The 18,124-nt window shown below is 39.5% G+C and overlaps 1 protein-coding gene across 1 annotated transcript; it reads right to left on the reverse strand.

The window, feature by feature from the left end:
* Window positions 1-9,027: 9,027 nt before the first annotated feature.
* Window positions 9,028-15,585, reverse strand: LOC125145169 (E3 ubiquitin-protein ligase TRIM39-like). The gene is made up of 8 exons (XM_047816057.1): window positions 15,443-15,585; window positions 14,340-14,423; window positions 12,430-12,986; window positions 12,218-12,313; window positions 11,862-12,095; window positions 11,603-11,765; window positions 11,434-11,469; window positions 9,028-10,872 (listed from the first exon to the last, which is right to left on the reverse strand). Exons 2-8 carry the CDS (start codon window positions 14,398-14,400, stop codon window positions 10,328-10,330), a joined length of 1,692 nt encoding a protein of 563 aa, XP_047672013.1. The 5' UTR covers window positions 14,401-14,423; window positions 15,443-15,585; the 3' UTR covers window positions 9,028-10,327.
* Between the last annotated feature and the right edge of the window lie 2,539 nt (window positions 15,586-18,124).

Below are 18,124 nucleotides of genomic sequence, written 5' to 3' on the forward strand. Positions count from 1 at the left end.
CTGATGTGTACAAACAATATACTGTATAAGTTTCTTATCAAAAAGTTCGCACATATAAAATGTTGTAAATACATTGACATATCACACACACACACACACACACACAGTGGCATGATTTTTAAATACATACATATATATATATATATAAGAGAGAGAGTGAGAGTGAGAGAGAGAGAGAGAGAGAGAGAGAGAGAGAGAGAGAGAGAGAGAGAGAGTGAGAGAGAGAGAGAGCACCCCCACACCTGAAATTCTGAAATTGAAACTTTTCTGGTGATATTTTCAATGGCTGACCTTCCTGTGGTTAGGGAGTGTGTCTGTCTGTCTATCAGAAATTAGAAGATTTTCCACTACAATATATGATCACATTATCTTGGATGTATGAAATCAAATTATGTTTATGTAATTCAGAGCAATCACATGGAAGTGTAATAGTTATTCTTGAACATTTCCCATCAGGAACAATAGGGGACAATCCAGCTGTTTGTGTGTGTGTGTGTGTGTGTGTGTGTGTGTGTGTGTGTGTGTGTGTGTGTGTGTGTGTGTGTGTGTGTGTGTGTGTGTGTGTGTTTGTCGATTTTGCAGACAATATTAAAAATTATTTTAAAATAAAAATTATGTTTGAAATTGCCATTTACTTGAAGTCACATTTTATGTTAAATTTTAAATAGAAAAACAAAGTCCATCTGAACTGTTGCTAATGTGACTCGCTAATGTCGGTTTCTTCTCTACAACATTAGAAGGTTTCGGCCATTTTTGTCCACACAGACTGCTCAGGTACTTGTTCAGTCTCTTGTCATTTCTAGACTGGATTACTGCAATGCACTGCTGGCAGGTCTACCGATGAATGCAGTCCGTACTCTGCAAATGATCCAAAATGCAGCTGCACGGCTTGTTTTCAACCTGCCAAAGTTCTCGCATACCACCCCGCTGCTACCATCCCTCCACTGGCTTCCGGTAGCTGCACGCATCTACCGGAATCATGCATCTTTGTATGCTGGCATACAAAGCCAAAAATGGACCAGCGTCCTCTTACCTCAAAGCCCTCGTCACTCCTCGCACTGCACCCCGCACCCTCCGATCTACCAGCACTGCTCGACTGGTTCCACCATCTCTCAGGGTAAGAGGCAAGTATACTACAAGACTCTTCTCTGTTCTGGCACCAAGGTGGTGGAATGAACTTCCCCTAGAGGTCCGGACAGCTGAGTCACTGGCTATTTTCAAGCGGCAGTCGAAGTCCTACTTATTCAGGAAACTCTTCAACTAGCACTTCTTTCCTTATCTTTTGCATTAAAAAAAATACAACCTTTTGACACTTTTTCATTGTAACTTTGAACAAATGTTTTAAACTCATGGTATCTTAAGTATGTAACCTAGTGAACCAGCATTAATGTATTCAATGTTAGAGATCTAAGCATTTATGTACGTCGCTCTGGATAAGGGTGTCTGCCAAATGCTGTAAATGTAAATGTAAATGTAAATTTACTGTCATTCGAGTACGACCCTGACATATTTTAATGTAAGGGCTCTCAAGTTTGGAAGACATGCAAGAGTGATATATTTTAAATATGACCAGACCTAGACCAGTGGTTCTCAAACTTTTTCAGCCCCCCCCCCCCCCCCCGTATACAGTGCATCCCTACTTGCCCCCCCCCCACCCCCCCCAATGTATGACATAAAACATTCCAAAACTTGTCATAAAACTGGGGCCCCCTGGCATCATCTCAGGGCTCCCAGTTTGAGAACCACTGGCTTATACTACTTGATCTGAGCAGGTGTTTGGCTATTGTGTAGCCTCCTTTTTTGATTGGCTGATTAGCTTCAGTTCTATATAATCACAGCCTGAGAAGTTGCAGGAAGTATGACCATATACAGAAGTGTTAACCGTGAGGTTAGAAAAAAAAAGACATTAGCAGCGCACAGAGTCGGCTGGCGAGATATGTTAGGGAAACCGAGAAGTATTTATGAAATAAGATGGTAGCCATCTAAAAGGCACAAAGCCAACCAAACCTGACAGCCAAATCTATCTAACCACATTGAGTGTGCATTCTATTGTAAGCAGCCTTAGTGCATGTTATACTTTAGGTGCATCATAGAACAAATGCAAGTTTACACTTGGAGAGTGTTTCTTGGTTTGTTATAATCTTTGCATCTTAATACCTTTTACTTATTCCAGTACTGTTTGATTATTTGAAGGAAGTTTTTATTTGTAATCTTTTTCTTTTTATTTTACATATATTACACACACCTATTTGTATTACACTACTTTTAATAAAAACAAGGCCTCCCATTGTGAGGATCCTGGAAAGACAAAAAGGTCTAAGTCTGCCTCCGTCATTTAAAGATTCAAACAATAGATTAAGTAGAAGACCTTGGAGAGGAGCCTTTGTTAGAAGACCGAGGGGACTTCGAAGAACACCTGCGTTCAACGTAAGACCAACTATTAATAGTTGATCTTGTGTTTCCAACACAACCCCGTGCCAATTAAGATACGCTGCTTAGTGGGGGCGCGGAAGGTTTCCTACGCAATCCGAAAACATGTGTCGCTAAGAGGCAAGTACGTCAGTATAATTACTTCAACAAACAAATAACTTCTCAGGTGACAAAAAACAAAAGACTTCATATTTTGTCCTTTACCTACTTTTTTATTTACTATATTTTGCTTAGCAAAGATGAACATTTCATTAGTTTATTAGGACGTTTTATTAGTTCACTCTGATAACCAGACAATTTCATGTGGATTTAGTCTTCATCTCACTACCTTCACTTCTACTCAAAAATAAGAAGAGACAAGAACATCTCTGGAGCACATTTTTAACACCATGTTTTAACAGCGAAGCATATTTTATTAATAAAAATGCAGAAGTAAGGCGGACTTCGGATAAAGGCAGAACAGCTAATCCAAGACCAGTTGTCATGGGGTTCATATCTCGTATTGCCAGAGATTTTTATCTGGAAGAATTCCAAAAACAACGAGTACCTAACCACTAAAGGGCTATGCTTCAAAGAAGACTTGACTACGTCGGACAGAGAAGCACGGAATCGCCTTTGGCCGGCTGTTGAGAAGGTGAATGAGGAAGGAGGGCAAGAATGCATACTTCAGCAGAGCAAAGGGTGTTTTTAAACAAATTTGTTTTGAAGAAGTCCAAGGAAACAGATAAACTAGCAATGATGTAACTATTGTCTGAAGCAGACAGTAAAGCCCTAACTTTCTGTAAGGATGTGAGTGTTTCTACTAGATATGTTGGTTATAATAATGTGAAACATGTTATATTCTATTAAGATGTTTGCAAATATTATAGTTTATTAATATAGAATATTTGTGGGAATCCCACATGTGGGAAAGTTTAAAGTTTAAGTTCTTTATTCACTCTTGTGGTTAATCTTAGTAATTATTTGTTCTTTCTATGTTGCTTTCTGTGTTTTCTATCAATGCCAGAGGTATTTCTCACTCTCATTTTTTACCGCTTATTCAAACTACTCGGGTCACTGGGAGCCTGTGCCTATCTCAGGCATCATTGGGCATCAAGGCAGGATACACCCTGGACTTAGTGCCAACCCATCACAAAGCACACACACTCACACACTACAGACAATTTTCCAGAGATGCCAATCAACTGTAGCGTCTGTAGCACCCTAAATTTCAACATCTACTCCTCAATTAACCGATGAGCAACCCAGTTTTACACACACACCTGGCTCCAGAAAGTCTGGAAGCTACACAAAGACCAGATTTACATTTACATTTACATTTACAGCATTTGGCAGACGCCCTTATCCAGAGCGACGTACATAAGTGCTTAAATCTCTAACACTGAATACATTAATGCTGGTTCACTAGGTTACATACTTAAGATACCATGAGTTTAAAACATTTGTTCAAAGTTACAATGAAAAAAAAGTGTCAAATGGGTTTTTTTTGTTGTTTTTTTTTTCTTAATGCAAAGGATAAAGAAAGAAGTGCTAGTTAAAGTGCTTCCTGAATAAGTAGGTCTTCAACCGCCGCTTGAAAATAGCCAGTGACTCAGCTGTCCGGACCTCTATGGGAAGTTCATTCCACCACCTTGGTGCCAGTACAGAGAAGAGTCTTGTAGTATACTTGCCTCTTACCCTGAGAGATGGTGGAACCAGTCGAGCAGTGCTGGTAGATCGGAGGGTGCGGGGTGCAGTGCGAGGAATGATGAGGGCTTTGAGGTAAGAGGGAGCTGGTCCATTTTTGGCTTTGTAGGCCAGCATCAGTGTTTTGAATCGGATGCGTGCAGCTACCGGAAGCCAGTGGAGGGATCGCAGCAGCGGGGTGGTATGTGAGAACTTTGGCAGGTTGAAAACAAGCCGGGCAGCTGCATTTTGGATCATTTGCAGAGGACGGATTGCGTTCATAGGTAGACCTGACAGCAGCGCATTGCAGTAATCCAGTCTAGAAATGACAAGAGACTGAACAAGTACCTAGGCAGTCTGTGTGGACAAAAATGGCTGAATCCTTCTAATGTTGTAGAGAAGAAACCGACATGAGCGAGTCACATTTGCAACATGAGAGGAAAAGGACATTTGATTGTCCATGGTTACCCCAAGGTTGCGAGCTGTGGCTGAAGGGGAGATCAGATCGTTGTGCAAGGATATAGCAAGATCATGACCTGGGGATGAATCACCTGGGATGAACAGCAGTTCAGTTTTGCTAGGATTGAGCTTTAACTGATGAGCAGTCATCCATGATGAAATTTCTGCCAGACATGCTGAGATCCGGTCAGAAGCTGTGGCATCTGAGGGTGGGAAAGAGAAGAAAAGTTGTGTATCATCAGCATAGCAGTGGTAAGAGAACCCATGTGATGAAATAACTTCACCAAGAGATTGAGTATACAGGGAGAAAAGAAGAGGACCAAGTACTGAGCCCTGTGGGATGCCAGTGGAGAGTCTGCGTGGAGCAGATGTCACTCCCCTCCATGTTACTTGATATGAGCGTCCTTCCAGGTAGGAGGCAAACCATTCCCAAGCTGATCCGCAAATCCCAAGACTCTTGAGGGAGGATAAGAGAGTCTTGTGGTTGACCGTATCAAACGCTGCTGAAAGGTCAAGGAGGATAAGGATGGATGATAGTTTGGCTGATCTAGCAGTATGTAGCTTCTCAGAGACATCCAAAAGGGCTGTCTCTGTAGAGTGAGCTGCTTTAAAGCCAGACTGTTTGGGATCTTGGAGGTTGTTCTGTGAGAGATAGACAGACAGTTGAGAAATGTGACAACGAAGGTGTAGGGGAATCCATACTCTGAGATGTAAGTGCAGTCGGGGCTGAAGTGAAGGTCCGGCAGATTTCCTCAATCTTCTCCTGGTAGAAAGAAGCAAAGTCTTCTGCAGTCAGGGAGGATGAAGAAGGTGGAGCCGGGGGGTTGAGCAGAGAAGAGATGATGTTGTGGAATTTCCAAGGGTCATGTGAGGAAGCTTCAAGCTTTTCCTTGTAGAAGGAAGTCTTGGCAGAAGTCACATCTGAGGAGAACTTGACAAGAAGTGTTCTGTAAAAATCAAGATCTGCATCAAGTTGTGATTTCTTCCACTTTCTCTCTGATGATCTTAGCTCTCTTCGATTGTTGCGCAGCACATCTGAAAGCCAAGGAGCAGAACAAGAAGTTTTCTTGGGTTTAGTGAACATAGGGCAGAGAAAGTCCATAGTTGAGGAAAGAGATGAGAGGAAAGTATCTGTGGCTGAGTCTAAGGGTAGTGAGGAAAAAGACTTAGCATCAGGAAGGGAAGAAAGAGTGCCAGAAGCTACAGATGAAGGGGAGACAGAGTGAAGGTTGTGGCGAGTAAGAGTGAGGAGGTGAGAGGTAGTTTTAGGTAAGATAGGTAGAGTGATGATGAAGGATACCAGGTGATGATCAGAGACGTGGAGTGGGGTAGCAGTCACGTCTGTAGCTGGAGAAGGACGGGTGAAAACCAGGTCCAGGACATTGCCTCCTTTGTGTGTGGGGGTGTAACTGTTGAGTGTGAGGGAGAAAGAGTCGAGAAGAGACAGGAGGGAAGAAGAATGTAGCTTGTCAGAGGGGAGGTTGAAGTCACCAAGCACTGTCAGGGGGGAGCTATCGGAAGGGAAAGCACTAAGCAGTGAGTCCATTTCTTCCAGGAAGTCTCCTAGGGGACCAGGAGTGCGGTAGACAACAATGATAACAAGGTTGATAGGAGAGGTAACTGAAATGGCATGAAATTCAAAAGAAGAGATGGTTAAATGAGAGAAGAGTAGAGGTGTAAAGCACCATTTCTTTGACAACAATAAACCTGTACCACCACCCCTGCCTGTTTCTCGTGGTGAGTGAGAGAAAGCATAGGCAGAGGATAAAGCAGCTGGTGTAGCAGTGTTCTGTGGGGATATCCAGGTCTCTGTTAGAGCAAGAAAATCAAAGGAGTAATGGGAAGTTAAAGCAGAGATAAAATCAGCTTTCTTTACCGCAGACTGACAATTCCAGAGCCCACCTACCACTACTGTTTGAGACTTACACAACAGAGGAGGGTAGATGAGGTTATTGGGATTGTGGATGAGAGCGTCTGCGAGAGTAGGCCTTGAGTACAGAGATGGGTTTAAGGCACATATTTGTAGTCAAACAAGAGTGAGAATTAAGGTATGGTAGAATATATCAAAACAGTACTAGACACTAATGTTAGAGAGAGAGAGCTACTAACAAACCTTCAATTTAAATAGGTAAGCCCTGCCCCCAATTCACACCTTAAGGGAGACTGAAACTACTCCTGATTAATCAGCTGAGAGAACAAAAAAAACCAACACTATAAAAATCAACAATGCTATAGAATATAACACAATTCACTACTCTAGAACAAAGTGAGTTAAGCAGATAGTATACAAAAGACAGGAACCTACTTTACCAGAAGACAATATAATCAAATGTAGAGAGTTAAAGCACACAAATAACCCCATGCGGCCCTAAAGGACTCATAGGGGCCCTAAACCAGAACACACACACGCACACACACACACACACACACACACACACACACACACACACACACACACACACACACACACACACACACACACACACACAATGAGACATTCCTTTTACTAATAAAACCCGAACATAAGGTACTCTAAGGTTCTCATTCTTATAACCCTTTTTGTATTGTGTTCTTCTTTTAAGGCTTGCCTGACAAAATTATTTGCCCCTTAATTTCCTGACAAGGTGGTATTTTATTCATGTGTCAGAAAACAACATTGTATTTTTAAATGTTATACTTTGATTAATGATCTATGTATGTAATGTACCGCTGCCTTCATACCGTCATTACCCTTCATGTTTAGTATCCAAATGACCACAAAATTATCGGTTACTCATTTTTCAAGCACTGGTGTATTTTATTTGAGCACGAAAGGCGCCATACCATCTTAATATACCCTGGATCAAACTTTAAAGTCATCTAAAAGTTTGATAGCTAAACCACACCCACAGACACCTGAAACAAAGGGAGTTTTTCCCTTCAAAATCCTGACCGAAGTATTGGTCATCTTCCCAAAGATGGGTGGAGTTCGTGACCTTTAAATTGTCACAAACACCACTAATCCGTGGTCAGACTTTCGGAACAGCTTCAAGACGACTCCATCTTCCTTCAAAGAAGTTCCAGCAAGCTTTACTTCCAAGAACGACAACTGCTCTGATCTTCAGGAGAACTTGGAAGAACGTCTGACCCCACCCTAACTGACTTTTCAGAGATTTCTCTGTTGCATCCGGACTCTTGTTCAGTAAGCCAATGCAAGTAACCGTTTCCTCTACCAATCAATTTAGATGCGTAATTTTAAGTAGGAATCTTTCATTGAATCTTAAGGTGAATTTAAGTTTCTGTGATGATTTCCCAGTTAGGGTGTGATTAATTTTTGAGTCTAAGCTTGCGACTCCTTTCCTTCCTTTCTCTAGTTTTTTCTTTCCAGTCTCTTCCTCCCTTTCCCCAATTTTAATTTCTTTTGTTTTATTTTATTTTCATTTTCGTTTTCCCTATTTCTTTTGTTTGTTTGTGTAGTTAGTTTATGTTGTGTTTGTCTCATTCATTAAATGTCATAATTTTGAGCCACAGGTGATTTGTCTCTGAGTCTCGCTCACAAATTAAGGTACCTGCAATATCTGGTCTGAACTACATGCTCTATTAAGTTAATTTAATTTAAATTACGGTATACAGTAAAAGGAAAGCGAATCTTTCTTGGCCGGGAAGATACCGCCTTCATAGAATTAATAAAGGTACGCGGCCTGTTCGCCGGACGAACAGACCAAATAAGTGTAACGTTAATTCCATTACCGTTAATTTCAACTTAGGTTAAAATATTTAGAAGCCACTATAACACGTTATAGTTGCTTATAAATATTTACCTTGCTTCGCGAGCCAAAATCGCTACACTGTACAGCTAAAATATAACATATGGTTGTGGAATGTAATTTTTAACTATGATCATAAGTGATCATACTGTAGTTCAAAAGGCATTTAAGTTCATCTTTAATTTAATGAAACTCTGTAACAATATTAAAGCTTATATAATAAATGTATAATATAATGTAATACTAATACCAATGTGTAACGGTGCCCCTGACTTACTACATTAGCAGAATTCTATTTTTTTTTTTTTGGTTGGTACTATGTTCGGGTGCCAGTAAGAACCTGTCAATCTTTATAAAGTCCGGATAGCTGTAACAGCACCACACACACACACACACACACACACACACACACACACACACACACACACACACACACACACACACACACACCTTCTGCTTCCGTTCACGTCCCCCAAGAAGATGTCTTCCATCTTGCACGTTCCTATTTTTATAGTATTTTTATAAGAGGAATAAAGCACTCAAGCATACAGTTTTATGGAAAAATAATCAGCTCAGATAATCAGATCTGAGTTTTGTCTCTTATGTGTAGAGCTACAGTACATTTACAAAAACTGTAACAAGTTGATCAGTTCATTTAATAGACTAATTAATAGACATTTTTATTTGTAAATAAAAAGGAATTTGAAATCCAGACACAATTGCAGGGATAACGTAAAAACGGGATTTATTAAGAAATACAACAAACACGTGGAAAAACACTGGGAAAGGCAAAGCAACTCAGATAATAAAACAAACAAGGAGTACAAAAACACCAAAAAAACCACAAGCACAAGACAACAGGTATACATAAGGAGGACAATCAGACACATAAGAAACAGGTGTACTGAGGCTGGAAGGAATTAAACACAGTCAGGGCAGACACATGAACACAAAACGTAAACAAAAAACACGTGGCACCAGTAAAAAGTCCTAGCTATATCCTGACATTACCTTATGAACAGATGGCAACAGGACGCATTATGGGAAGAACACAAGCTAGCAGAGATGCTGTGATTCTCTGAACAATGTTCTGCTGGAAAGCTTGTGTCCTGTCATTCATGTGGGTGTTAATTTAACACACACCATCTTCATAAACATTGTTGTACCCCAAATACACAATTTCAAAAGTGCAGTGGGCTCCTTCAGCAGGATAATGCTCTGTCACACTGCAAACATTGCTCAGGAATGATGTTGCACACAATAAAATAAATCATAATGACTAAAAAGTAGAAACATTCAGAACTCATACATGAAGAAATATATACATGTAGACTTTCTCCAAGATAACCTTTGCTTTAATAATGTCTCGCTGAGCTCGATATCACTTAGCATAGCAATATGTCTTTACAAACAGAAAAATAAAATAAAATGTATAATGTATATTTCAGGTTGGTTAATCCTCTTTCTTGCTCTGGTCAGTTTGATCTCCTCAAGATGATTTTTCACAGCAGTCATAAAACGGTCACGTGCATCAACATGAAACGTCAGAACATTTCACTGACCAATCAGGTAGCACTTACACTATGAATATTAATGAAGCTCCCTCTACTGTCCATCCTTTTAGACATTTGCTTATTAGTGCTGATAAAGAGATTTTAACCTGAGATTTTTATTTCTAAATAAAATATGAATCTGATTGTGTTTGTGTTTGATGACGTTTTAAGCAGAAACAGAGTTTTGTTTGTTTTTATCTACACAGACATCAGCAGCTGAACTTTATACATTCTATTGATCAAATTAAATTCTGCAGTAAAACTCAGAGTAAACTGTAAATGATCTTTATTCATATGTGATTTGTAATGACAAAGATCCACAATCATAATGTTACATAATTATAAATAACAGACTTTAGGATTACAATTAAAACCAGGTATTAAAATAATCTGTAAAGCATTTTAAAAGGGAAAATGTGTTTCAAAAATCTAACCAAAAAAGTAACTTTTTTTATTCTCAACATTTATAGATTATTAAGTTTTAAATACAGGAGAGATGATCAGTGGTGCTGAATTTTCACCTCCTTCATTTAGACAAGGACTGAAGAATGCATAGAGTTTCTCAGTGAAAGACTGACCAGTGAAAGAGTAGATATGAGATCTGGACTTCACATCATAAAAGGAGACCAGACCCTCCTCATAATCCACAAACACCCCCACAACCTCCACCTTCTCTCTCAGTGTGAGGGGGACAGGGGGATCAGCACGAGCCTGATACTGATTCTCATTCCTCAGAGCCACAGTCCAGTGTCCATTCTGAGGTTTCATTGTAATATGTCCCTTCCTGTTAGTGTTCTCTGTGGCCACTCCAACATCCCAGTCAGTTTTCCCTCTGACCTGCACCTCATAATAAAATCTCCCTGAGGAGAAACCCTGTTTTCCCAGAACAAAGATATAATGATTAAACCTCTGTGGTGTATCAGGGAGATTCTGTAGTTCATCTCCATGTGTCACTTGTTTTCCATCAGCAGACAGGATGAGATTCTGATGAGCTGTATCAGGATCCAGAGTCACATCCACTGCGAGAAACATACAGTGTGTGATATGAGTAAACAGGTAAAAATATTAAATCATCATCCAGTGGATTCTATTAATTATTGATTTATAAAATAATTTGAACATGAATATGTTGAAGTTTTTCTGATTCTGATGAGAAATATAAATGGTTTTCATTCTGCAAATGTACTTTAGTAATATATTTGTGTTTGTGTTTTATCACTGAGTCACAGAACATGAGAGAAAAACATTTGAGGAAAATTGCATGAGTATAAAACTCTCACATTTTTGGTTAAACTTGATAGGCAAAGAAATCATTATTGTATCATGCAGTTTCTGTTTAAACATACATGTTTCCTGCATTATTATTAGTTAAATGTAAGAAGCTAAGAAGAAAAGTAGAAAAGGGATTAAGGGCTTTTGTACATGACAATAATAAGAAGCTATAGTGAGGAGGATAATGAGACACTTTAATACTCCTTTTATCTGGAGAGATCTACAGATGAAAATAAGTGTGATGATGCAGTGGTGTAATGCTGATATGTACATTTTAATATGAGAGGAAATCAGAAAGCTCACTGTACCTGCATACTGCTGAATCCTCTTCAGTTCTGTGGAAACTAATTACAACAAAACATCACTCTCATTAGATTTCAGATCAGTTATTGGTATTGATATTTAGCAAAAATTATATAAAATATTATATTATTAGAGACTCATTTATCAAATCTAAAGTACAAAATAATTTCTCACCTGTTTCCTTTAACTTGTCATCGAGTGTTTTATTGAGTTTCTCATTCAGAGTCTGCTGAAGCTGAGACAGAGCTGTCCTCACAGTGTCCTCACTCACATCAGTGTTAATACTGATCTCAGTCCAGTTCTTGGTGTGTGGAGGGCTGCACATGGAGGAGTAAACCTACAGGAGAGCAGGAGAGAGGAGAAATCCCTCAGCATGGTGAGTGTTGTTCTGTAATGTTCTGCATTGTCAGTGAGCAGAGAGAGGAACACTGACCTGTAGGAGGTGGAGATGCTCCTCAGTGTGTGAGAGCTGCTCCAGCTCAGTGTCTCTCCTCTTTAGCACACTGATTTCCTGCTCCAGCTCTTTAATGAGTCCTTCCGCCTGAGTCTCTGCTGCTTTCTGTTTCTCCTCCATCATCTCCAGCAGCTCAGCCTGACTTCTCTCAATGGAGCGAATCAGAGCAGTGAAAACTTCAACACTGTCTGCTTTCTCTTTCTCTGTGCTTCTCTAAAGGAGGAAAACATTTTCACTTCTATCAGATAACACTGAATAGTGACCTTTGTTAATTTCTACAAAATAAAAAAAACTACTGAATTTATAGTCTATGAACTTGTCATGTTTGTACACACCTTGCTTTGCTCTACTGAGTGTTTGATCACTTTTATCTTCTTCAGTCGGTCCTGAATCATCTGCTGCACATCTGTCTGTGTTTTCACCAGCTGAGTCTGAGGACAGAGAGGAAGATAAATAATTTTGTTAAAAAAGTAATATGGCTTAATTTAAATTTAAATCACAATCTTTCTATCTGATCCCCTACTGGAAGTTAATCAGTGTTTCTCACCTTCCTCTCTCTGCTCTCCTCCTCTATAGGAACAATGTTGTGATTCTTGTGGTCTGTCTCAGTACAGAACTGACACACACACGTCTGATCATCTCTACAGAACAGCTCCAGAGCTCTCTCATGTTTCTGGCATATGTAGTCCTCCAGGTTCTCCACAGGGTTTATTAGTTTGTGCTTCTTATGTTTGGGCATATTATTATGAAACTCTAAATGGGTTTTACACAAACTAGCACAACAATCCAGACAGGATTTCAGGGCCTTGATCTTCTCTCCACTGCAGGCATCACAAAGAACCTCAGGTTTGTCAGAACCACTTTTCTTCTTGAAGTGATCTGCAACCTCTCTCAGTATTGTATTAATCTTCAGTTCAGGTCTCTTGGTGAATTTCTCTTTACATAATGGACAGTGACCGTGTTGACTCTTGTCCCAGCACTGTGTAAGGCAGCTCTTACAGAAGTTGTGTCCACATGGAGTGGTGACTGGATCAGTGAACACATCCAGACAGATCGAACACAGCAGCTGTTCTTCAGACAGAAGACTGCCGGAGCCATGGGAAACTAAATTTAATAGAAAAAAAATGTTACACATTGTTGATAAATGGTGTAAATCAGTGGTGTAGTCCTGAAAAAAAAAAAAGTGGTATACTACTACCCCCGCCCACCTCTGCCCCTGTTAACCCCCTGTTCCCTGCCACGTGTGTGTTTTGTGAACTTCTGTGTGTGTTTTTTTTCTTTTTCTCTTACTCTTTTGTTGTTAGATTAACATTAACATTAATGATTGCTGTCACTTTAAGACCAAATGCACGGATTACACACGCATCAACTGTATCACAACTTTAACATATTGTGTGTCTTTGACCATTTTACTGCAATAAACTTCGAAAGAGAACTCAATTCCTGACATGACAGACAGCAGTACTTATTGTATACAGTATAATAATTCCCTTTAAACTAAAGCATGTAGAGATTTTCTCATTCATTTATCAATCTAACACGTAAATAACGTTAAACTGTACTGTGCAGCGTGCATATATTTTAATACTAAGATATAGCAAATCATCACATATATATCGGTAATTCGGCATACTGCCCAACCCAAGAACTAAGTTTAATTTGAAGAAATGCATATTCTTATTTTAACTAGTTAAGTAAACTCTCCTCCCTGTAAAAGCTCCGTGAAGTTGGTACACGACAGCTGTCGTGGCGGGGAAAGGGGACGGAATCCAAATAAAAATGAACCAATTACAACGAAGTTTTGCGAGTAAAAAAAAAATGCGATTCAGTTAAAGGGGAAAAAAAGACGAGGGTAAATTGTGGACGTTTTAAGCAGCAAAACAAGTGGGTATACCGATGGTATACGCTAATATTAAGCCATAGAAGTCGTTATACGCAAACAGCCCTGGGGCAAAAGTAAGCATACTCCGTAGTCCGTATACGTGCGTATGGCCCCGACTACTCCACTGGTGTAAATGGCGTAAACTGCATCTGTAGTTTAGGTGTGAAAATCACAGACCAGAATGTCTACAAGTTTTCCTAAACTGTGTAAAGGCACTTATTGGGGTGTCAGTTACTGTTAGTGTAAAAGTGTTATTTTTGTAGAATAAATTCATGAATTTTTCAGTAAAGGTTATTTGCAAATGTAGCACTTTTGGACCTCAATGTCTATATTAAAATGTTGTGTATTAATATATTGTACTATACAATATATAGTAGTTCTGTGTTACAATATACATATTTTTAAGTTATTTAGTAAAGAAAATTAAGCCATTTATTGAGATCATTTTATAACAATATAGTTCATAATAGTGACAGTCCTTCATAAAATCATGGAGAATATTTATAATCACTAAACAGGTTCAGTTATATTTAATAAACACAAAAAACTAATCATGCATAAGCTGTATAACTTACATGAACGTGATTCGTCCATACTCCTCCTTCTGCCTTTTGTTGGTGATGAAGATTCAGCCATTTATTTCTTTCTGTGTGTTTAAGCTTTTCAGTAACAAATCACAATATTCACTTCACACATGTAACAGTATGAATAATCTTCATGAGATTGTAAGAATTTCACAGAGCTTTCTCATAGCTCTCAGATCAGTAAGTGTATCATTCACAGTTTCTCACTTCTAGATATGTTTGAAAGTGTTTATATTTCACCCTCACCATGCTCAACACTGTACTCTGTACAAACACACACACACACACACACACACACACACACACACACACACACACACACACACACACACACACACACACACACACTAGGCCATGGGGGAAGTCATGGCCTAATGGTTAGAGAGTCTGACTTCTAACCCTAAGCTTGTGGGTTAGAGTCTCGGGCCGGCCACGACTGAGGTGCCCTTGAGCAAGGCACCGAACCCCCCAACTGCTCCCCATGCGCCGCAGCTTAAATGGCTACCCACTGCTCCAGGTGTGTGTTCACGTTGTGTGTGTGTTCGCTGCTGTGAGCTTGATGGTTTAAATGCAGAAAACAAATTCTGAGTATGGGTCACCATACTTAGCCGTATGTCACGTCACTTTCACACACACACACACACACACACACACACACACACACACACACACACACACACACACACACACACAGAGAGAGAGAGACAGACACCTTTTCCAGTTCATTCAGAGTAGCTCAGAGATTATGTCAAATTTAGTCTTTATATTTAGATATAATTGTATTTTATGTATACTTGTATTTAAATGTTCATGCTGTAATCAGTTCAAATATCCATTTTAGAGCACTTAAACACAACAACCTCTAACCCTGTTTTTTAGTCTCAGTTGGTCACTGATCATTAAAGGCAAAGATTTATTTTTAAACATAATTAGCTTGTATTTTATAATAAGCTTCTATTTCAGTGTCACATTGTGTTAGAGACCCTGTTTTTGTCTGACATTGTTAATGTGCACTTTATTCTGATAAATCCCACACAGACAAAACCTCTGAACTACACACCACACACTGAAGTACATAACTTTATTTTACTTGCCTCTTTTCAGGGAGTCAGAATTCACTGCAGCTATAATACTTTCAGATTCGGTGAATATCCTGATAATTTCAGAAATTTGTGTAAAAATAAGGATTTATTCTTGACTAAAGAGCTAATTGTTTTTCACTTTCACTTCAGTCACTTCCTGGTTCACTTCATAGTGGTTGATAAAGGGGCAGTTACACATATGATCACAAAGCAGTTAGTCTTCATCTCACTAGCTTCACTTCTACTCATGTGTATTATACAGTCATTCAAACTGCACATGTAATAAGAGTTTTGTGGTTTATTTATCCTGCAGATTATCCGGATTCACAACAAACTAAAAATGTAAAATAATTTCACCAGCAGGATAATTTTCTACCAGCAGATGGCAGCATTTAATAATGCAGGCCAACATGGCAGAGGGAGGAGGTGAACATTTAAAAGCGGTTTACAGCTTGTACGCTTCTAAATGTAATTATTTAATATAATCTGATGAAAAAAAAATTTAGATGTAGTTTAGTCAAAAGAATATTAAAGATGAATGAGTAGTCCATAAAGTAAATAAAAGCAGTTTTCTGTGATGGACTTGTATAACTTCATTATTACTCAGAATCTTCATGCTGCTGGATCGACCAAGCTGTCATATGTCCTCATCCTCCTTGATCTTTCAGCAGCATTTGTTACAGTCAACCTCAAGACTCTCTTATCAAACCCCAGGAGTTTTGAAGTTTGTGCAGCAGCATGAGAACGGTTTGCTTAACATGAAAGGTTGCTCATATCAAGTAACATATAGGGGATTGACATCTGCCCCATGCAGCTTTAGATTACACTTAGCAATTAACTGATAAAAAAAGGCACTTTTACACTGGATGCAGGTTTCTCATCTCATCTCAACCCACTTCTTCACTCTTCTTTTCTTTTTTCTTCAGAACAACCTACAATACAATCTAGTGAACACAATAAATTCCCAATTTGTATGAAAGAAATGTTATAAATTCACACAAACAAACAAACACAAAAAAATCAGTTCTGTCAGGACCACTTTGTCAAAAGTGAATTTATTAGATGATATGCATAAAATTAATAATGGCGGTATGGTTCTGTTCTGGACAAAAATCCACGCGCCCGTCCGTGCGCATGCGTGGTCAGAGCGCGGAGAGCACTCTCTCACTCACTTATTTTCTACCGCTTATCCGAACTTCTCGGGTCACGTGGAGCCTGTGCCTATCTCAGGCGTCATCGGGCATCAAGGCAGGATACACCCTGAACGGAGTGCCAACCCATCGCAGGGCACACACACTCTCATTCACACACACACTCTCATTCACACACACTACGGACAATTTCCCAGAGATGCCAATCAACCTACCATGCATGTCTTTGGCCCGGGGAAGGAAACCCCCGAGGCACGGGGAGAACATGCAAACTCCACACACACAAGGCGTAGGCGGAAATCGAACCCCCAACCCTGGAGGTGTGAGGCGAACGTGTTAACCACTGAGCCACCGTGCCCCCCCCCCCCCCCGCGCGCGGAGAACAGCGACTAGAAAATAGAATAAACCCCCACAGAACCACTAATCATGCATAGTATTAGATATGCTCGCTTACACGTTTTTGGAAAGTAATAAATGAATGAATGGATAAATAAATAATTAGAGAGAGGGAGAGAGAGAAAAAAATATTTGGAGATTTATGACATAAACTGGTACAAGGAACGCGAGTTCCGGCATGGTGGAGTCGGTTGGAGGAGGAAGTTTAGATCACGGCAGCAGCGAAGCGCTAGAGAGGCTCTATGAATGGGAATTTAAATTGTAGAGTAATATGGATGTCGTAACCGGATTGGTGCGCGTCGTGGACAGCTGATTGCTGATGCACGCTTGACGACGTGGCCTGCCAGAACTAATGTGATGCTTGGTTTAAGTTCGTTAATTTTAGTGAAGTTTAGTTAAGTTCCATTTAAGTGTAAGGTAGCATTAAGAGTGCACAGTAGCGAGTAAGTGAACGGAAGCGTACGTACGAGACAAAATTCCTCCTCCGCCTGTTTACTCCTCCCTCAACCTCCGTGCGCATCTTCCGTAAAGTAAAACCAGTTTTTTTTAACATTCTCTTTTATTACTGTATGTTTTTATACAATATTTGTCATTTATAAATACAGGTACTGTACATTTTTTATATTCAAAACACAAACAAAACAACTGGAATGGAATTTTACGAGCTGGAACGGATTAATGGGATTTCAATTCATTTAAACGGCGAAAATTGTTTTGAGATACGAGCAATTTGAGATACGAGCAAGGTCACGGAAGGAATTAAACTCGTATCTCGAGGTATCACTGTATAGCAAACGGGCATTGTCTATTACAGGTGAGATCAGAAACAGATCAGTCTTATCTGAAGATGAACAAGAAGGCGTAGGTTGACGAGGAGGATGATAATGTTCAAACTTTTATCCCACTTTTAGATTGTTTTATCCCACAATCATATCTTTGGATGGCCCGCGTGGCATAGAATCTAACTAAATCCCAGAGAAAGTTTCTTCAGCCAAGTAAGCAGCATATTTGTCCATAACCATCACACATAGTCATAGCAGATGAGCAAAATAATCCTCTTTGAGCAGGTAAACAATAAAGTTTCTCAAAACATGGTTAAGGTGACCATCACAAAAGAGCATGAGGTAGCTTCAAACATGATCCCTCA

The sequence above is a fragment of the Tachysurus fulvidraco genome, chromosome 1, assembly GCF_022655615.1.
Source record: "Tachysurus fulvidraco isolate hzauxx_2018 chromosome 1, HZAU_PFXX_2.0, whole genome shotgun sequence".
NCBI lineage: Eukaryota > Metazoa > Chordata > Actinopteri > Siluriformes > Bagridae > Tachysurus > Tachysurus fulvidraco.